This window comes from Sturnus vulgaris, chromosome 1, assembly GCF_052056855.1.
Source record: "Sturnus vulgaris isolate bStuVul1 chromosome 1, bStuVul1.hap1, whole genome shotgun sequence".
NCBI lineage: Eukaryota > Metazoa > Chordata > Aves > Passeriformes > Sturnidae > Sturnus > Sturnus vulgaris.
In genome coordinates, this window is record NC_142243.1 from 39096247 (window position 1) to 39117023 (window position 20777).

A 20777-nucleotide genomic window follows, 5' to 3' on the forward strand; every position below is an offset into this window, starting at 1 on the left:
CAGAGACCAAGAACACAAGGGAAGGCACTGAAATAGTCCTAATTTTCCACCTTACCAAAAACACACTATGAGTTTATCCTACCTCCAGTCATAGACACTGGGAAAGCACATGACCCCCTCATCAAGAAATACAAGGTAGATTAAAAATGATAACAGTATTTGACTAATCTGTTTTGTATGACTACTTGATAATCAGGGTAGACATTCTTATTTTTTTGACCTTCTGTATTTTCACTTTTTGAAATTATTCTCTGGAAATTAAGTACATTTGTATATAAATGAGCTAAAAATCAGTAACTTTAATAACTTCTCCAGTTAGGTTTTCATCTGGTATATCTCATGGGTGCTGTTGTTTTCTTACAACTCTCCTAATAAATTATTTTGCATTTAATATTTTAGGATATTTTAGATGCAGGGAAAGATTGGTGTTATAGTGCATTGCACTGGACAAGCAGTTTTTATCAGCACTACTTTCAAGTGGCTGCCTGCCTAAAACATTGAGGGAATTGAAAATACTCCATGTGGTAAGCATATTTGAAGCAAAGTTAATTCAGTTCTAGTAGAATTTAAAGTGTTTTGCTAACAAATGTAACTGATGTCCATACATTTCACCTGCAAATATCTATGGGAATCCATGGCAGAAGTGAAATACTGGAGAGGCAAAGGAGAGTGAAATAAAAATACTGTTTTACGTATTTTCACTCCTTTGTCCTGAATTTCATACACTCATATGGATGTCATTCTGGAAGAAAACTGGCTTCATGTCCACCTATTCCAGCTCTTCCACTGAGCAAACCTCTACAGAGGTGAAATACAGTATTCTGTGGGGGGTCTCATCAGCTGTAGGGGAATACAGACAGCTGGCTCTTGGCAAGCCATTAATAACTTCAAGTCTCCAGGGGCTCAGCTGCACCTCCTTGGTCCTGTGTTATGTATTCCACCTGGAAGGTAACGCTGGAAACTTAGGGAACACCATTTTCAGAGCCACCCTACAACCTCTGTGCTGGTTCCTTGACTGCCCCACCCTGCAGAGTCACTGTTGTCAGCATCCGGGCTCACACTGGGAGGCTGCAGTGCTGGTGTGACAGCACACCTGTGCTCCTAGCCACTTACACTTCATCCACTTCCACCTGGAGCTGCCCAGCCACCGTCACCTCTCCCTTGGAGCTGACTGCTGCTGCAGTAAGTCTGTCTCAGGCAGCAGGTGTGTGCTCTGGCCCTGGGTCAGCTGAGTTCAGGACAGATTCAGTCTGCCTTTTGCTGAGAGGATGTATATGTGAATCTGTCCTTCCAAAGATTACAGAACTTCAGGCACTGAGCTGTTTGGTGCACTTTCTTTGAGATCTGTGGTTTGGTTGCCAGTAACTTTAATGGGGCTGGAATATAAATCATACTGAATGTAAAACATTTGGGCTTCAGTGTGTCAGGCAGATATCCATGTAGAGAGAAGGGTAATTAAATGCTCTTCATTTTAAACCTTATAGAGTAAGTCTCTGGCTGAGATCTTGCACATGTGGGAATTTTCTCTGGTGAAGCCTGTTCAGATTGCCAGCAATGTGGATAAATGAAAGGCTTAACAATTACGAAAGAAGGAAAATAAAGATAATACACCTGTCAAACTTTTTGTGTTATTAATGCACAAATGAAAAGCTGTGATGCTTGTGCATGCTGTTGCCCTTAATACCAGCTGTTGCCTGTGCACATGGGCTGGTATTTCACATGGCTGAACAGCCCTGCTGCCAAGCAAGCACTCAGGCAGCGTCAATAACAGCAGTCTTCCCACACTCCATACAATTTAAGCTATTCTTCAAATTAATAATAATACTTAATAAAGCTTCATCTCTCATTTGCAAAGAAAACCTTCAATTAATGTTAATCAGCATCCTCAGAATGTGATCAGACTGGGCTTGTAGCTGGACGTGCCGAAACAGTTCAACTGGCAGATGGAGCGTTTTCCAACTATTCTAATTAATGACTGCTCATTTCAAATGTTGATGCAATTAAATAAATAGGCAAAACAAATAAAAATAATATACAGTACGAAAATGCCACTATCAGAGAGAGTTATGATTTAAAAAGTGAGCCTTACTCAAATCTACAAAGGGCCCAACCATCCCCTGCTGGCTAAATAAGTTCTGAAAGATCTCGGGCTAGCTTTTGTTACTGTTTCCAACGATCTCTCTGGGTATGACATTTATATCACTTCCATTTTAACCTGCTGGCATCAACTGAGGCATTGCTTCTTTAAGTGTTAGAACATTTTCCTACAGCAAATAAGAAGGGATTTCTTTCATATATTGTGGGCTTTTTTTGGTGTAAGATTTAGACTTGCCTTGCATCTTGTCTTTTCTATTTTAAATAATTGCCTGCATTTTTTTAAGAGTTTTATTTTCTGTGAACATTGTATACCATACCACTGATGTAGGACTGCATTTGTTTGGGCTTAAAAAGAGTTCAATTAGCCCCTTAATGCCTAGTTCAGTCACAATTAAACCTTCCCTGTTGACTCAGGATTGGTCTTTCTAAAGGCAGTGGAGGTGGTTTTAATTATTCATTCTCTGGTTTGTTTCTTACAGCAGTCTCAGCTGTGCTTTATTATTCAAAGGTTAATGCAAACTGAGAACTGGGTAAATTAAATTTGTTTGGCAGCTAGCAACCTGATGTATTATCGACACTGTGAAATATGGATGGCAACACTTCTGCTATTGTGCCACTTAAAAAGGCAGATTTTATCTTTGAAACAGTTGCTAGTTTTGTTACTATGGCTGATAGAAAATGAATATTCCATAATGTTATAGTCTCTGTAACCCATTATTGTTGAGAAAGCAAGGTAGTTTAGAAAGCCAAGAAGCATTAACAGCTATTATAGAAAATGGATGTAGGTACCATGACTAATGAAGTGCTCTGCACAGGACTAAGTCATGCAGCTGTATTCAGGGAATCATGCAGTCAGAAGTTTTAATGAAGGGAGCCCAAGGAATTGCAGGTGAAAGTGTGTTTTATTAACTTCCAGTGAACAAAACGAATAGTTGAGCAGTGAACATGACATGATGTCGTATAATAATTGTATGCCTTGGGTACATTGTGAGGCATGGAGCATAGCCAAGAGCTTTCAGCTGTTCTACACACAGAGTGATTCCACAAGCCCCTGTACGCTGCAGAAACCTTTACTGCAAACATAACAAGAATTGTTTCACAAGACATGCCTTAAGACAGTACCACATCACTTTTTTGAGATACCGACCATCACTGCCTTCCTCTAAAAAATATTAATCAGGTACCTGGAAGTCACCATTCCAAATGACTCTAATTAAAATTCAGGTCCTGTATCAGTGACTGTAATCAGCAGGCTGTGAATGGAAAAGAAGTCTTCATATGCTTTAAGAGGCCATCCTGAGTTAAATAGGTATTTGTATGGACAGGTGTTATGTCATATGAAAGGAGGCTGTGTTGGCTTTTAGAAGAGTCGTGCCCAAGAACTTTTATTAGGTAGTATTTTATTTCATCTTTTTCAGGAATTCACCATACAAGTGAGAGATTTTTCTTGTTTCATACAGTATTATGTTTTGTACATTTTAGATATAATTTCAATACTGTGCTTTAAACCAAGGACTTTGAATTAACATAATCCAACACTTCCTATTGGATTTAACATAAGTAACTATTTATATTATTTTTAGGATAGGACAACGATTGCAGAGCAAAGCAGCCTTCTGTAGTAGAGACTGGAGACCTTAGGTTAGGAACAAGGCTGGTTGTACCCTGCTCAGTGTTTAGTACAGTCTGTGCTGTGTAATGTGTGTAATTACACTGCTACTGACTGAGGACGTAGGTGGATGAGGAGGTAGGTGAAAATAGGATGGCTCGTGAAGCCAGGCAGTGACAAGACATCTCAGCAAAGTCTCTATATCCTTGCACTGTAAATACTTCACGTCTGCCCACTAAAATATTTGAGATAAGACAGTTGGGAATTTTTCTATGCTTATTTGAATAATTTATGATGTGATTTTAATACTTCTACCTGGCTGAATATATCACTTCTCTGACAGAGCTCAGCTCCTGTCCTCTGACAGGACATCAGATGCATGTTCTATTGGGGACTAACTTAATGAATGTGATACACAATTTTGGTTTCTGATGTTACAGCAAAACCAGCAGTGCTACTGGTAGAGTATAACTGATGCAGTATGTCCTTGATTGTATGTGGTTATTATGTTATATTTTTGTTTTCTATTTTAGTGCTGGACCCAAAGGAGACAACATTTATGAATGGAGGTCAACTATACTGGGGCCTCCAGGGTCTGTATATGAAGGTGGAGTTTTCTTCCTTGACATAACCTTTTCACCGGACTACCCTTTTAAACCACCCAAGGTTAGTAGAAGGATATTCAAAGTCTGATAGGAGCCTTCTCCTTCTGATATTTTTAATGTGTGTGTCGGTGTATCATTTTAGGATGAAACATAAAACTTCCAAAGCAATAATGAATTTTTAAACTTGACTCTTTTGATAGAAAGAATTCAGATAACTGGCTAAAATTTGCATGCATGCTGCCAGTATAGCTGAATGGATGTGGATTTATTTAGCAAAAGGTTGCATAATTTGCAGTAGCTATTTTTTCAATTTTGATTTGTTTCTAATATGAAAGCACTTATACTTGAAGATACTTCATCTTTCCTGTTGACCCATATAATTCACCAGGCTTGTATGGCTGTCTGAACAAAAATGTGCACCTATTTCACTATTACCCCATATAATATCTGCAGGTGCAAGATATTATAAGTAATTGCTTTACATCCGTTTTTTGGAAGAGTGTGGAAACATGGCACCAAAGTCAAGAAACTGGAGTGACAGAGATTTCCAGAAATCCTTAGAGATTCTTTCTGTAATGCTGTCTGTAATGATACCAGCCAGAAACAAAGAACTGTATCAACAACATGAAGTGACAGATCATTACCATGATCAACTTGAAATGTCAAACATGAAAAATCTAGTGATTAGGAAGACTGCAAAAACCGAAATGGGTGGAATGTGGCAATGCAGATTGTCATCTATAACCAATAGTAATAGTTGCTGAGGAGGATGTCAGAACACAACTTTATTGCTTGATTATTGCAAAGCTAATTGCAAACCGCCTGCCTAATATATTTATAAAAAAGGCAAATATCCTCCTAAAATGCATCCTCTGGCCTACAGAGAGAAGGAATTACCAATGTCAGATACAAGATGCTTGGAAGACCTTATCTGGAAGACTGAGTGCCAATCTTAATACACATGTTTGCTAGTAGGAACAGAAACCAGGAAAATTTATCCCACAGAGCTCTTAATAGAATCAAATAAATTGATGAGGCTGTCTTCCATGAAACAAAGTAGAAAAAGGTATATTGTTCACCTTGCCACTCTGGAGAGTGTGTCTGGAAGATCCCTACAGAAGGAGCTATGAGACCAAAAAATATTTACCTTGTTTCTGATGCATTTATCAAAGGATGGATGTGCCATGTTGATCTATAATAGAAGGATATTGCATTAAAAGAGAGAGAAGCCAATTCCTATTTGATTACTTTGAGTAGATTATTGAAATATAATAATATTGCTTATATAGAGAATTTTAATGCCACAGTAGCAATGTTTGCAGCAATAGATAACATTGATATTATCAGGAAAAGTTTTGTAAAACAAATGAGTGAATGCAAAGCACTTGTTATTCTGTAGATTGGACTTTCCCAGCCAGTAACCTAAAGATGGGCGAGTATAGCAGTGTTAGAGATGGTCTAACTTTGTTTCCCACTTATGGTGTTCCAGTTTAGAGAAGCCTTGATGTCACTGAGAGGTCTTAGAGGAGTTGTACACCTTGCTGACTGCATAGTTTCAGATTTAGGCAGCTGTTGTTACCCAGTGAGGAAAGAATTTGAAATTTTGTAATGTCTCCTTCAGTTAGGTAAAGCTCTGAGCACGCGGAGCTGGCACCAGTCCTGTTCTGTTCTTTCCCCTGTCCTGTTCTTCCTGCCTCCCCCCAGCCCAGCCCACTGTCTGTACAAGGTCTGCTTTAACAAGTCCTATTTATTTACTTCTTTCTTGGGCTTGGTCTGTTTGTGCTAGCTGCCGTGAAAGGATTGCATTCAGTCCCCCCAAAAAGTTGAAGTTCTATTATTTAGGGGATAAAATGGCTTTATGGTGTATAAAATAGAGCTTGAAGTTCTCTCAGAGAACTAATACCTAAGAACTAGCTCTGAAAGACAAGTTATAGCGAAGTTTTTTGTTGAATCTTGAATTTTTGTCTCTGTTGAATCTGTTGAGTCTTGAGCCAGTGTATGCAATAGACACCCTTTTCAAATAGAAGTTGCAGGTCCAGTTTGCTATTTCACCACAAGGTAAAGTCTTTTTCAATCTGCACTCAGTTGTGCTCAGCAACTGTGTTATTTTGAGACATGAGTAATGCAGCTGTGCATTGCTTATTAATGAAATGTCAGGCAAAGAGGTGGTTCTTGTCCTGCTTCGTAATAGATTTTATTGTCTGCCTTTATCTTGATGCCAGTTGTCACTGTAAGAAATGTGTGCATATAAATAATATGAAAATGTGCTGCTTGATAAAGGATAAGAGAATTGATGATGCTGTACTGCATTACTAAATGGCCAGTATTTATGATGAGGGAAATTGTCATCTGTAGGAAAGCAATGAGTGCATGTGCACAGGGGGCTCATGTCAGGTGTGACTGTGCCATAAGCATGTGTTACACACATGGATTCTGACTCTATTCACTCCAGCCACGGCTCTAAATTACCCCCATTTTCAGTGCTGCTGTATGACCTCGCAAACTGTTGCTATTCCATTACACCTATTTCCCAGACCTTATGAAACTCATTCATAGGTAAGATAGTTAGGGGAATCCCTTGAATAAAGCAGCATGGGAAGACCACTGCTTATCATAAGGTATCTGCTGCCAGTCAGCATTGCTGGGAGAGAATAGCTAAGTATGTTCTCTCCAGGCTGATTTCGAGCAAAAGAAAGGTTCTGAGCACATGGAACATAGCACATGGCCTCACAATACTGTGCTGTCTGTGTCAGTGGGTGTTGGCATCTCTTCCACTTCACCACAAGATCTGTGATGTTTTGTGCTATTCTCGGAATCATGGTTTATAGGGTTATGGGCATGGATCATTTTAGACTTCTTTGTAGTCATATTCTAATTTTTCTAACTCCTTAAGGCTCTATAATCTTAAAAAACCTAGGGATAAAGTACAAGACTGTGAAATGTACTGAGAAAGACGTAGAATGTATCCTGAGTGTTGGCAAGATTACCTCCCTGTAAAACACAGCAGAAAGGGTCTAATTCACATTTTTCACTATGATTGAATTCATAAATTACTCCTGAGATTTCTGTGGGCCATTTTCATCCCTCATTCACTATGAAGTAAGGAAATATTTAAACAAGTACTGTCAAAATTGATCTTCCAAAAATGTGACCACAAAAAACCTGGGAAGAAACAGAAACTGTATTTCCCAGATGCAATTACTTGACCCAGCCTGGGGTTCCAAAGGCAAATTCCCATGTCACATAACATAGTCACTGTTAAGGGGCCTAATCCACAGTGTGTTAAAATCTGCAGAAAGATCCCTTTCCTTATCTACTCCCACATGTTGTGCATTCCATTATCATGCATGTGTATGTCACATATGGATCTTGAGGAGGGTAAAATAATTTTAAAATAAGAAAAATACATTGAAAATGGATTTTGGGTATGTGTCTTTTGTTTTTATTACCATCATTAAAATATTTTTGTGGTGTAACCACTGCTTGATTTGTATTATATAAAGTCCTTGATATTTTCTGAGGGATCCAGATTGCTTTTATAAGCACTGTTGATGCCTGTTCTGATCACTGGGCACCCTGTTGCATGTTGGAAAACATAAGTTAAATAAACAAGAGACCACATTTGCACAAGTAAAGATGTTCAACCTGTATTTTGGTTTTTCTTTTTAACAAATGTACAAAGTAATTTTCATTTGCTCTTCTAGATAGTTATCTGCTTTTCTACTTTGCCTTTATCACATAAAAGTGAATTACTCATTCAGGTTAACAAAGTATCTATCTAAATTTTCACTTTTAGGTATTTCTTCAGTTTTGCACTTTTGTAGCCTCCAACAGTCTTAAGATTTTCAAGTTTTATCTCCATTTTCCACATTAATTCTCCTGTGTGATCCAGTTCACATTTCAGGTTTTGTATAGCAACACATCACTGTTACTAAGTTTCCCTTCCAGTCTGCACCAACAAGTCTTTCTCCTATGGATCCATATTTTTCTTTTCGTCTGTCCTTACCTGTCAGTGTCTTTCCAAAGTTAAACCATAAGCATTGTATCAAATTAAGTTACTCTTCACCATCACAGAATAAACCATGTGGTAAGTCAGAGTATAATTTGCTCTCACACTATTAATTTCTTCCTCTTTGAAGACAGTCTGTTTCAGTACTTCAGCTTTGTCACATGTTTGAAACTAGACTCCGAATTTTTTGGGCCAGAGGTCACTGACCTTTTCAGCTCTGCTTTCCTTATAAATCAGTGGCATTTGGCTTCACTCACAATTGTAGCACACCCATACAGAGGAGGGAGTTGTTCTTCCCCAAAAAAGTTTATCTCTGTGTGACCAGCTTGAGTAGCAGTGATGGAGGGCCAGCCCAGCCTAACTCTGATTTAGCTCTACAACCAGAAACCAAGATTTTTAGAACAGCTCATCTGAGAACTGACAAATTAGGATTGGCTTTCTGGGAGGCTCTAATCAATTTTAAATATTTCCTTGCCTCCACTGTGAGGAAGCTGCTGTAGCACTGCAGAAATGAGCTGAGCACCTGGTTGTCTGAGTCAGCAAGAAAGCAGGCGATCACTGTTCTCCTCTCAGCTGCATCCTCAGTGTCACATTGGTTTTATGAGATGCCAGACAGAAGGAAGGTATGGAACACACAAAGTCAGGCATAGATGTGGTGATGTGCTCACTTTCTGCTGAAAGCCAGATGTTGCTGAGGCTTCAGTCTTGGTCACAAGGTGAGGTTTCACCTCAGCCCAAAAATACAGCACATCCCTTGTAGTGTAGGGGATTGAAAAATAGACAAAGCTGTGCCCTGTTCAGAGCAGAAATGAATAAAAGAAAATAACCTTGCATTTTTTTCAGGGGCTTAATGACCCTTTCTACCTTTTCTAGAAATACCTTTGAGATTTCTTTTTCCTGCTAGCTTACCTTCCTTTCATCCTTAATGGATTCAGACAGTTCACCCCTTGGCTTTAACAGAGGAAAGCTTTCTCTCTCTCTATCCCATTCAATACCCCAAAGCTCCTTCTTTGAGGTACTGAATGGGATCCAGCCATGCGTAGATGTCTCTTGTGGGAGGATGTGTGTGTATATCTAAGTGTGTAGATGTATGGTTATATAGGTATATGTTCACGTGTATTTGAGTAGGGGATATTGCATCTTTTAGTCAGCCTGGTCTGACAGAAAGGACTTCACCTCAGTTTTTGTCCTCAGTCCACATAAGAAATCGGTGAATTCCCCAAGTATGCAAGGTTTTGATGCAAGATCCTTTAAAATTTAGCCATCAGTACAAACACCCCAACTTTGTGTACACTACACAACTGGAGGAAAGGCAATAATTTCATTATCCTGCATACTGTCCCTCTGGAGCAGGAAGCTTTGACAAATCAGGAAGCCATACCAGTCTTTTGTACAGGTGTTTGTAGAAAAATGAATGCTCTTCAAGAGAACTTTCCTCCCAGGAACTGTCACTGCAGTGGAGTCTGCATTTTCATCGGGAATAATCTTTATTAATAACTTCTGCTCTCATATTTGACTACATTCAGTCTACTACAGTGTCAATTCAATTTAGCTGTGGCTGATACAATATGGATATATCTATCATTATCCTAGTATTCTGCTAGCTTTATTTTTGAATTTGAGTGATTTATCGAATCTCTTAATCCCAACTTTACAATTAATCTTGCTAGGGACTTTAATCTCAGCTGACTGAAAAATGGTTCATAGGACTTGAAAGCTGCAATATGCTACATCACCTCTAAATCAAAATTAAAATAACAGAAAACTCTGTTTCCTCCATGTAAATCTCCTATGCCTGTCGGCTGACTGAAAAACTGTTCTCAGCACTTGAATGCCTAGATGGTTTAAATCAGCTGTTGGACTGCAAGGGAGGCCCTTTTCCTTTTTAAATTAAAAAAATTAGTGCACACTGTTTATAGAGTCTGATCTTAATGGCAATATTAGACATCTCTTCAGGTTTTTTTATACATAATTGTAATACAGCACTAATCTCAATGCACTAAATATCCTTCTGTGGAATTCTTCTCCCGTAGTAGACATTTTCAACCTATTTTTTAAGTTCAGCCTCGTGTCTGAGGGGCAATTCTTTTTGTTCCTGGCTTCTACTCTACATGTTCATACTTGTTTTATATGTGATTGGCTGTTAAGAAAGCACTTTTATCCGCAGTGTAATAGAAAAACAGTGCTAACAGGAGTAGATCCAAAAAAATAAGCATTCCTTGGTATTTCTAACCTACATTGTTCAAAAGACCCTTACAAGGCAGACATGCAATTTAAATTGCATTTATCACTATTAACACAACTTACTCTCGAAGCTGTGAAACTCCTTAAGTGCAGACCATGTGATTGACCCCTTTTTACCATCTCTGCAACCCTGATGCAGGCAGGGCTTCAGTCTACCTCCTCTTGCCCCCCTTCCCAGATATTGCCATCACAAGGGTAGCCTTCAAATCCAATGGTCTCCTGTCAGCCTTATCCCTTACATTCATTTGCCTCGTCATACTTCTCTCACAGCCTCTGTCACATCCTATTAGCTCTCAGTGCCGTGCTGTGCTGCTCACGGCTTTTTTCAGCTGCCTCCTGCCCTCCCCATCCTCCTCCTCCTCCTGATGGTGTGGCAGTGCCTCACCCGGCACATTCCCACAGCCCTGCCTCCCATGGCCCCTTTGCTGTGCCTCCGTGCTCCCTTGTTCTTCTCGGCCAGCCTTGCTATTTGCATCTTCTAGCTGAGAGCAGCCCGGGAATCCTTCATCCATGACAATAAACGGAGTTGGCAGGTTTTCCCAGCAAGTGAAGTCTTTGGGTGTTTGCAGGCAGAAATCAGATGCAGGGGAGTTTTTGAGAGGGAGAAATGGACAACCTACCACCAGCAGGGCATTGTCAGAGCCAGCAGGATCAGCTCCAATCCTGCTCTCCTTGGAGCAGCTCTTTCCAGGCGTGTGAGCTGCAGAGTGCAGTTCCCGTGCTTCCACCGCCTGCAGTGAAAGAGTTTGTTCCATAGGTCACGTCCATGGGATGCCCCAGCCATAGAAGTGTTGAAGGCCAGCTTGGATGGAGCTTTGAGCTACCTGGTCTAGGGGGAGGTGTCCCTGCCCACAGCAGGAGAGCTGACACCGGATCATCTTCAAGGTCCCTTCCAGCCCAAACTGTTCTGTGAGTCTGTGATGACTTCAGGCAATGCTGAACCAGCACGCAGTGGTACAGGGCTCTGGACAGCTCAAACCCGGGTGGCTGCTTAAGAATGTCTCTCAAAATGACAGAATGAGAGTTTTAAAGTGGAGGATATAGATGTGAGCAGAAATATGTTAGACTGAGGAGAGAATCAGTAGCTATGTTTTATAGTGAATAAATGCAAAACATGTATTTGATAAGGCAATGCCATGCAAATCTCTGAGATTTCCTTTAAATTCATTCATCTGATAATTCTTCTAGTAATTGGCAAATTGAATTGCCAATGATTCTTCTAATGAATAGCCTCCTTATTCACTCTGCTTATAATACACTAATTTATATCAGTAGTTTCTATTGATTTATTATCTTAATGCAAACAGCTCTATCTAACTAAACTCCTGTTTTCCTTCACCAAGACTTAGGTGGTTTATCATTTCTTCCTTTTTCCTGTGGCTGCCCAGTATTCAAAGCTTTTTAAGAAGGCTGTAGAGGCATCTTATGGAGAATATCTTCTGCCTTACAGCATTGTTTTTCATATAGCTTGTCAAATATATTTTCAGAAGACAACTTGTCTGTTGGAAATTTCAGAAGCTACATAATTCTGCTGTATCAAGCACGTTTTACTACTGCATAAAATCCATGCAATCTAAAAATACATAATATGTCAATATTGTTTCTTTGTCCTTTTTTACACACACAGAGATAAACACACACAGATGTGAGAGAAAGAATTTTATGTACATCATTACTGTAACATGAAAGCAGATGAACTGATCAGGACAGAAAAACTATTAGTTCTAAAGTCAGTCTGCCTAGGGCTTCTCATGTATGGAGTACCTAAATCCCCAAAGGCTGTTGAATTGAATGAGGAAGAAGATGCCCCTGTTTCTTAGAATAAAATCTGGGGATAAAGTCTCATGCCTGGAGCACCATGCAGGAGCACTCTGGTGAACTGAGAGAGGTGTACACATAGGACAGTACAGCCTGCTTTAAACTTCAAAAGGGAGGTTTTATTTTATAAAAGTTAAATGGCCGGTAAATCTTTAAAAAAACCCTCATTCTTTGTAAAAGAACTTTTTTGCTGACTTTCCATATGGAACGACTAATTGTAAGAAAGATTATGCTGATTATATGAAAATTATTTTATGAAAACTCATAGTGACTTTGTCAGAGAAAGCTTTTGATGCTTGGCCTATTACCATCTTGTTTCTAGTCTGAACATCCCTAACCCAAACAGTAATCCATTTCTCTTGTCCTCTCCTTCTCCTTCTCTTTCTTTGTTTTCAGAAAACTTTTTACTATTTAGGAAATTTTTTTATTTGCCCTCTTGAACACATTAAAGGTCATCAAGGCCCCTTTTTACTTTTCCTACTGTTAAATCTGTGTGCAAAATGAGTGCATATATGTAATATACATGCTTGGGGCTGCTGTGCTTATTCATTTTCCTTTCCCCTGCAACACTGTTCAATGAGACATTTTGAGCAGTTACTCAGCTTCATAATTACGATGAATATAATGAATAATTACTCACATTGCATACTGATTCATTTTCAGTCATATTAAAGGTTAACTCATGTGGATGCTATTATATCCATTTAAATTGTTACCACTTTTGGCTGCTGATGTCTTGCATGATGCATTTTGCCAAAGAAGCACAGCACAGTTTGCATATCAGACTTCTCTGTAGGTCAAGCAAATATAATTACAGTTTATTATTTCCTGCTAATGCAGATACCATGTATTTTCCTTCAATAAAATAAATTATATCTATTTCTTACCAAGTAAAATTAAATGTAATCAAGTGTTTTGAGAACTGGATGAAGTTCAGTTCTTGGCATAAACTTAAAATGTATTCTTAAATAGTGAGCATCATATGGACAGTCATTTTTTTGCACACTTTTTGTGATAAATCATAAAGTATCTTCACAATTGTTCATGTGCAAGCTACAAATCTATAATAACAAACTGGAAATAGTCCACCCTGTCTTAAAAAGGCAGCATCAGTGCTCACAGATAAATGAAGTGCACTTACAAAGAAATTAAAGGGTACTAATTAATATGAAGGTTATTGCATGAATGGTGTGTCGTTCAGAGCTATATACATTTTTCATTTAGATTGTTTTAGAGTATTTTTCTCATATGACCAGAGAGTGTAGCCCCAATCTTGTTTTTGTTTTCTCTATCTGACCAGACAAATGTATTGCTCATAAAGTCTGACAAGCTGAGATGGGAACAACTTACTCTCTCCTAAGCTCTATGAACATTATCATAAATGGTATCATATTTCATATATATATATATATATATATATATATAACCTTTTCTGTATGCAGTACAACTTCTTCCACTTCAGGTAGTGCCACTGCAGTTTTATTAAAGCAGAACTCCTGGGGAATATTTGAGGAAGACAGACATTTCATCTCAGGCAGGCATGCAGGATTCCATCCCTGTAAGAAATGAAAGATTTTTAAAGGAACTTTCCAAAATCACGGGAATGAGAGCCCTGGGATCTCAGCTCTGCTTCCAGTGTTACCTGAGCGAAGGAGGTTGTTTTTGTTTATTCTCCTGTTGGCTCTGGGAATCTTTCCTCTCTCCCTACACAGTCATCAGGCTCCAGTGACTAAGAAGGTGAGGACTTGAACCCGAAGAGGCTGATGAAAGCAAACCCTGAGGGCACACTGTAACCCTTTGCATGTAATTTGTAAAACTGGGAAATCATTTCTTTCTCCTGATACATTTTTGAAGAAGATTGCAACTGAATTCAGTGGAGTCTGAAAGTATGAGATGATGTACCAGGCACCATAGAGACTGTTGTGTTTAGACCTCCATGCAAAAGAGAGATAGTAAGTTATTTTAAGGCTGCATCATGCTGGAAAGCTGGTGTTCAAAACCACTCTTGAGATCCAGAAATTACTTATCTTGCCTTCAACCAGTTGCCTCCAATCACTCAACTGAAATCCATCTTAGTTTCCTCTTCCTAGGTTTTATTAACAGCCTTTTTGCAGTCCTAGAACTTAGTCAGTGAACAGCTAGCCACAGCTTTGCATGTTTGGCATTCAGTAGAAGATAACAGATGAATTTATTACTTTTTACTTCCAAAACTGATTGAATGTAAATTCCTTATCATTACCTCATCCTTATCATTACCTTTTGGAAGTTTGTTTGTAGTACTCACAGTTTTCAGAAGGCAGTCCCATTTTTCTCTATTTCGCATCGTTTGTGTTTTCCTGACCTATACTTTTATTCAACAAAAATTAGGTACACTATTTAAATTCCAGAATGAAAGAGAATATACCCACAGAGAACACTTATAGTTCAAGAAAACCCATAAATTGCTCCTCTACCATTTAATTATCTGAAGGTGGCTTTGCCTGCAGACCCACACACTCCTTTGAGCCCTTGCATGGGATTGTTTAGGTGTTTTCATTAGGGGATAAATGGAATTAGAGTCCAGCATTTAAAGGAAACATTTAAGTGGCATCAAAGGTGAAAATATGACCACAATAAAGAAAATGCAGTTTCCCTGGAAAGGTATTAACACATGGTTTCTCTCTACACGTATAAAAGGAGGGCTCTGCATAACCTTATAATGTGGGTATGATAAGCACAATATCCAGAAAATTACATGTCAGCGTTTCCCACACTATCAGCAATTTGAGGCAATACATGGATGAGGAAAGCAATGTGTCATTCCATTTGTATTCTGCTGCCTTGGGGTAAGAACTCTGTTACCTGCCACCTTCAGGCCACAGTTTCCAGTGTATTAAGGCTGTCATTAATACAGCTTCTTTTGCAATTCTAAACACTGTGATTCTTTTCATTAATTAATTGAATTGATTTTTCAATATTAAACTTTATTAATAAACTATAACATATTGCCATTATAAAATAACTGATATGTTGATTATTTAAATATTTAAAATGCCTCTGTCTTAGGCAGTCATTTTAAAGTGTGCTGGCATATTTAGCCAGTTGGAGACATTGTCAGTGGTAAGCAGCAAGCCTTATCTTGCCTTTCTCAATGTCACAGGTTTAATATGTACTCATAGTGAAAAAATGCTATATTTCAGGTCTAAGTATTTTCTAAAAATAGCTTTCCAGCTGCAAACAGGTGTAGTCCCACATATATTTATCCACCAGCCTGAGATGGCAATGGAGTGTTGAACAGCTCATGAAAAACATGAACTACCTCCATTCATCTCAGTGGCTCTGAATCCTGCCAAATTCCCAGTGCTTCTGAAGCAGCTGAGGCAGGGGAACGTGTGGCAGTGTCTGTCCTCTCTGCTGGCAGCAAAACAGTTACACTTAAAATACATGCTGAAATTGATGACCTTCTCCCAAGCAGGTTGCCAACTCAGACTGACCTGTCTATAAATATTTTAGAGGGTATAATTTTATCTGTGTAATGGATTCAGTGTTTCCCCCACATTCAGTGAGATCACACATATCTTATTACTCGGTGTATTTAAGTGCCACTGAATGAAGTCCTCAAATTTTTCATTGTGGAAGTATAGGGAAGCACCTTTGTTGCGGTAAAATGCTTTAGCATAAGCTTTATTTCAACAATGTACTGAAAAGTTAGCATACAATACTTAAAATTAAGCAGGTGTTCACCTGAGTCCTGGGACATCCTGCTAGGAAGCAGTCAATGATTCACTTCTAACTGAAGTATAAGAGTTCCTGGAGTTAATCTACCTGGGGAAATAATGAGCACCTACATTTCCCAGGATGGTCCTCCACACCATCTCCCTTTCAGGGCACTTTTGACATGCAGTTAGTGTAAGGTAATTTATGGCTTTTGTGCATTAGTAGGCTTCCTTGTTCAAAATAGCTTCCCTTGGTAGACAGACATCTAATTTTATCATCAAATTATAATTATTTAAATAAATAACTTTTTTGATCTCACAGAAGACTTCCTTCCCTCCAAATGCTGCATGTGCTTGGGCTTCTAATGAAGGGGAGAAAATAGATCATCTGGCTATAGCATTTGGATTAATTGAGATCATTGTGCCAGAAATATTTTAAGTTCTCATAGAAGCCCCAGAAGTGAAGTACTTAGGCTGGAAAACAATGAGCAAAACCACAAGGGAAGGGGAAAAATGAAAGAACATACAAATATGTAGGGTATGGAGTGGCAAACTGTCAGATTATCCTACAATTAGCAATACCTTTAGATACAGAAGAAATGAAATTAAATGAAATTAAAAGAAAAGAAAAACTGATGAACTTGCTTAATAGTGTTCTTTGGTTCCTTGAAAAAGGAGGAGATTTTTCTGGGCTAAAATAATCTCCTTGATTTGTTACCTATAGGATTACCTGGAAGACCATATAAAATAGATACAGAAATCATCAAAATAAACTACTAAAAATCCCCAAAAGGTGTTCGTAAACAATTCTACTGATAAAAATGTAACCTAAAATTTGGAAATAAAAGCATTTTATTTGAGCAGCCTTTCTCAAAAATATTTCACTTCAGTTTTTTTCAGGAGTCACTGCTGTGATGCCTCTGCATTTTTTCTTTTTACAGCTTAATCTATTGTGTCAAATGATGAACAGATGAAGACAGTAGAAGAATCTGTCTTGTTCTGACTTCCTTCAAAGTGTGAAAGAGCTGTGGACCTGAGTTATGAACATTAACCAGATCAGGGCCTGGAATAGCTTTCTTTTGGCCATATACAAAATAATGAGATGGATAAGACCAAGGCAGGAGGAAACTCAGGGAATGTGTACCATTCTCAGCCTGCACAAACCTGTTTCACTGCTGGCCACAGATGCAAGAGGCAGAGTTTATTTCCTTTATTTTGTCTTGCCCAGTCTTTAACCAGCAGTAGCAGAGTACTGTAATTTCAGCCAGGAAAGCAGAATGTTTGTTCCTATGATTTTTCATTGCTTAATAGTTGTGTAATTACTGTGTAATTACTGTCTTGAGCACTGTTGCACTGAGACACGCTGTCCATTCCAGGTAACGTTCCGGACAAGGATCTACCACTGTAACATTAACAGCCAAGGCGTCATCTGCCTGGACATTTTAAAGGACAACTGGAGTCCAGCGTTAACCATTTCTAAAGTTCTCCTCTCCATCTGCTCCCTCCTCACAGACTGTAACCCCGGTAAGATGAATTAACTTTCATATCCTTGTTTGTTTGTCATTCACGTTTGGTCACTCGCTAATATCTGGTCAGTGATCTGGTTTACTGGTACCTGAAAAAAACACAAAAATGTAAATTTTAAATGCCATTCATAAAAACAGTATAAAAAAGAAAGCAATTTCAGAAGCTCAAGGGCAATTTTAGTACTGGAAAATAAATTTTTTTGTAATTCAGAAAGTTTTGATCAGTAGAAAATACCTTAGTATGCACTAATTTGGATATTACAACCAGGATATTACCACCAAGAAATATTAATGAGTTAATAAATATTGAAAAGGAAAGCTTTCATTTAAATATGCTGATAATGTGGTCTCTGAAAAGAATATTAATAGCACTGACAATGATAGATGCCTGACGCAGACTCTACAAATAATGAAAATTGGTTTAAATTAGGTTTATTCAATATCTTGGACAGTCAGCATGAGTATTCAAAGCAAGCTGTCATTCTTATTAACTAGCATAGCACTTAACCTCTCCCCTCAGCTCCTTTAGATTTGTTTTATGCCATTGACCACTAGATCTGTAATTTTCACTTTCTCTTACCCTATTTACCAATGCATAATTCTGACTGTAGCCTTGGAAAACCATAATATATAGAAACTACTAAAGAATCATTGAAGGAAAATTATGTGATCTGTTTATATGTCGTGAGGGTTGTTGTTGGTTTGATTTTTATTATATACTACAATATTATTTTTAGTTTGCCCGAAGGACTAAAAATTGCTTAGAAAAGGGCAGAATGTGAGAATCTGGCATAATCAGGGGGTGAATCAAAAGCTGTAAAGAATATTGAAGTGTTTCAAAACTCAAAATAAAGTGAGAGCAGGCAAAAACGTGATGAACTGCTTTTATTTTCATGTGGATTTGTTGCTGTATAGAACACTGAAATCTGTGGTGTTCCTTTCAGCTAAGAGGTGGAGTGATAAGAGTGTTACCATTTTAGGCACATTTATTTCAGATGGATTGAATGCTCTCTGCTAACGTCTCTGAAAGATTGATTTCTGTTAGTGTTTGGCCAAAAATACACAGAAGTGTCTGTAGGTAGTCAGGCAGATGACAGAAGTGTACAAAAACCAAATTAATATTTGCTCACGTGTCTTAGAGACCAGGTAAAGAGCTAGAGCACTGCAAAGCTGTGTGGATTGAGAAATGGGCAGTAAATACATGCTGTCTTGTGGTCAGCTCTCTTTGGAGGGATACAGTCATCCTGAAAGCTGGACAGTTGCCAGCAGTGATCTGAAATTCAGAAATTCACTACTTCTGCCTCCTCAATCTTAAATCCTTACACATGCTGTCAAACAACAGTTTCAGCATATCAAGTGTGTAAGAGGAATACTGAAAACAGTTATCCATACCATATTATCATGTACAACGAGTTAACATACCAAAAATGGGAAGTTCTTCCATTTAGCCTCTTTCAGTTAGCAGCCATAAGCATTGTCCTGAACACAGGAAATAAAAGAATTTTGTGATGCTTCACCTTCAAATCTTCTCTTTAATTATGAAGTAGTTTTAGATTTTGTCACTGCTTCATGGTAAAATTTTCTTTTTTTAATGAACTAACACAATTTCCTTATTTGTGTCCCAGTCTCACAAGACACTGATGGCAGGTATTTTGGAAGTGCTGAGTTATTTTCACCTTCCTTGGAAATTGCCTGTTTCGTGTTAGATATTCTTTTTATTTGAAAGTGAACTTTGAATGTGAGTGATGTACAACAGAAGGCTTGCAGAAATTTACAAGTCCTTCCTTTTTGTTGTATTGCCTAATACGTTGCAGTTGTACTGCCTATCCCATTATTTTCTGGTGATATTTTATCATTAAAAAATTATTGGTTACTTGCCATTGGATGGATAGATGGATGGATGGATGGATGGATGGATGGATGGATGGATGGATGGATGGATGGATGGATGGATAGAAAGATGTCACTGATGCATATATCATTGAAATATATCACATATGTATATACACATAAGTAGCTGCAGAAACATGCATATATATTTTTTCCTCTCTGTCAGCTGGGAGTAATTTTCTAATCCCTCAATCCTCCTTCATCTAACTAGTCTGCCCCTTTCTAAAGGCAGAAGCACAACAGGAGTTTCGATTTGATAAGCAACTTTGAACTCTTTTTTCACCATTCATCAGCCAGAAGCAGATCAGGTCAAATGGAAAGGCAACATTGAATCTCCCACAAACATAAACACGTAGGATGGGCGAGTCTTCCACCCTGGCCTCTGAAGCGAAGAATCAAGTATCAGTTACCCCCTACTCTTACATTTATGCAAATCTTCATTAGAACAACAAATAGGAGTAAGAATGGCAGCTAATTAACCCTCAGTCAAACACAGTGATTAAACGGCGCTGAAGCACAGCTGCAGCTTCATTGGCAAGCGCTGCTATTCTTCTCCAGCAGGCTGAGCAAATGAAAAGAGGTATTTGCTCCTGCCTCTCCTGTCATTCACACAGTAATCTACAAAAGCCACGGACAGAGTCTCTTTCCTCCCTGGTTATACATCACTGCCCTTTGTTCCCTATCACTCCAGGCAGGAGCAAGTTTGTCCTTTTAAAACAACTAATACAATCCTTTACTCATAAGCTGTCTCAGACCCTTCAGTCCTGATTATTATTAATTGTCTCTGTTTTGCTTGGCAGTAGCAGCCAGTAAACTGTGTTAATGAAAGGTCTGAATTTTGTAACAGCTGGCTGACTTTTCCATGGGAGGAAGGGGTGTCATAGGGTTAGTGTATGACTGAACACGTGTGCCTTATCTGGGAGTGTAAGAGAGCCAAATGTATCAGAGGGATGGCAGAGATGGTAGGATACACTAGTGCAGTCCAGGCATTAGTATTTTTCTTTAAGGTGATAGTTGAGGCCACAGCACACATCCCTTTCTATCAGGGAAATCAGGGCTCCAGTCCTGTAAATACTTTGGCATGTGCGTGAGCAACCCCATGAAACCTGGTAGAAATATTCACCTGCATTAAACAGAGTGAGTGAGTGAGTGAATGTTCATAGGCTCTGTGCTTGAGTGCTGAAAATGCCTGATTCCAGTGTTAGCATCTAGGGCTGGCCTGTGTGGGCAGTAAATTATTGCAGAGTTATTCTGTGTAAGTCCGTGTGTGGACTCTCCCCACTT

The 20777-nt window shown here is 38.6% G+C and overlaps 1 protein-coding gene across 3 annotated transcripts in view; it reads left to right on the forward strand.

The window, feature by feature from the left end:
• LOC106859772 (ubiquitin-conjugating enzyme E2 E2) overlaps nt 1-20777 on the forward strand; it is a 198789-nt gene that overhangs the window by 158530 nt on the left and 19482 nt on the right. For all 3 annotated transcript variants that reach the window (XM_014887256.2, XM_088164101.1, XM_088164105.1), the window contains exons 4-5: nt 4240-4372; nt 17454-17601. In XM_014887256.2, coding sequence (XP_014742742.1) covers nt 4240-4372; nt 17454-17601 — 281 coding nt within the window. The remainder of the gene's footprint in view (nt 1-4239; nt 4373-17453; nt 17602-20777) is intronic.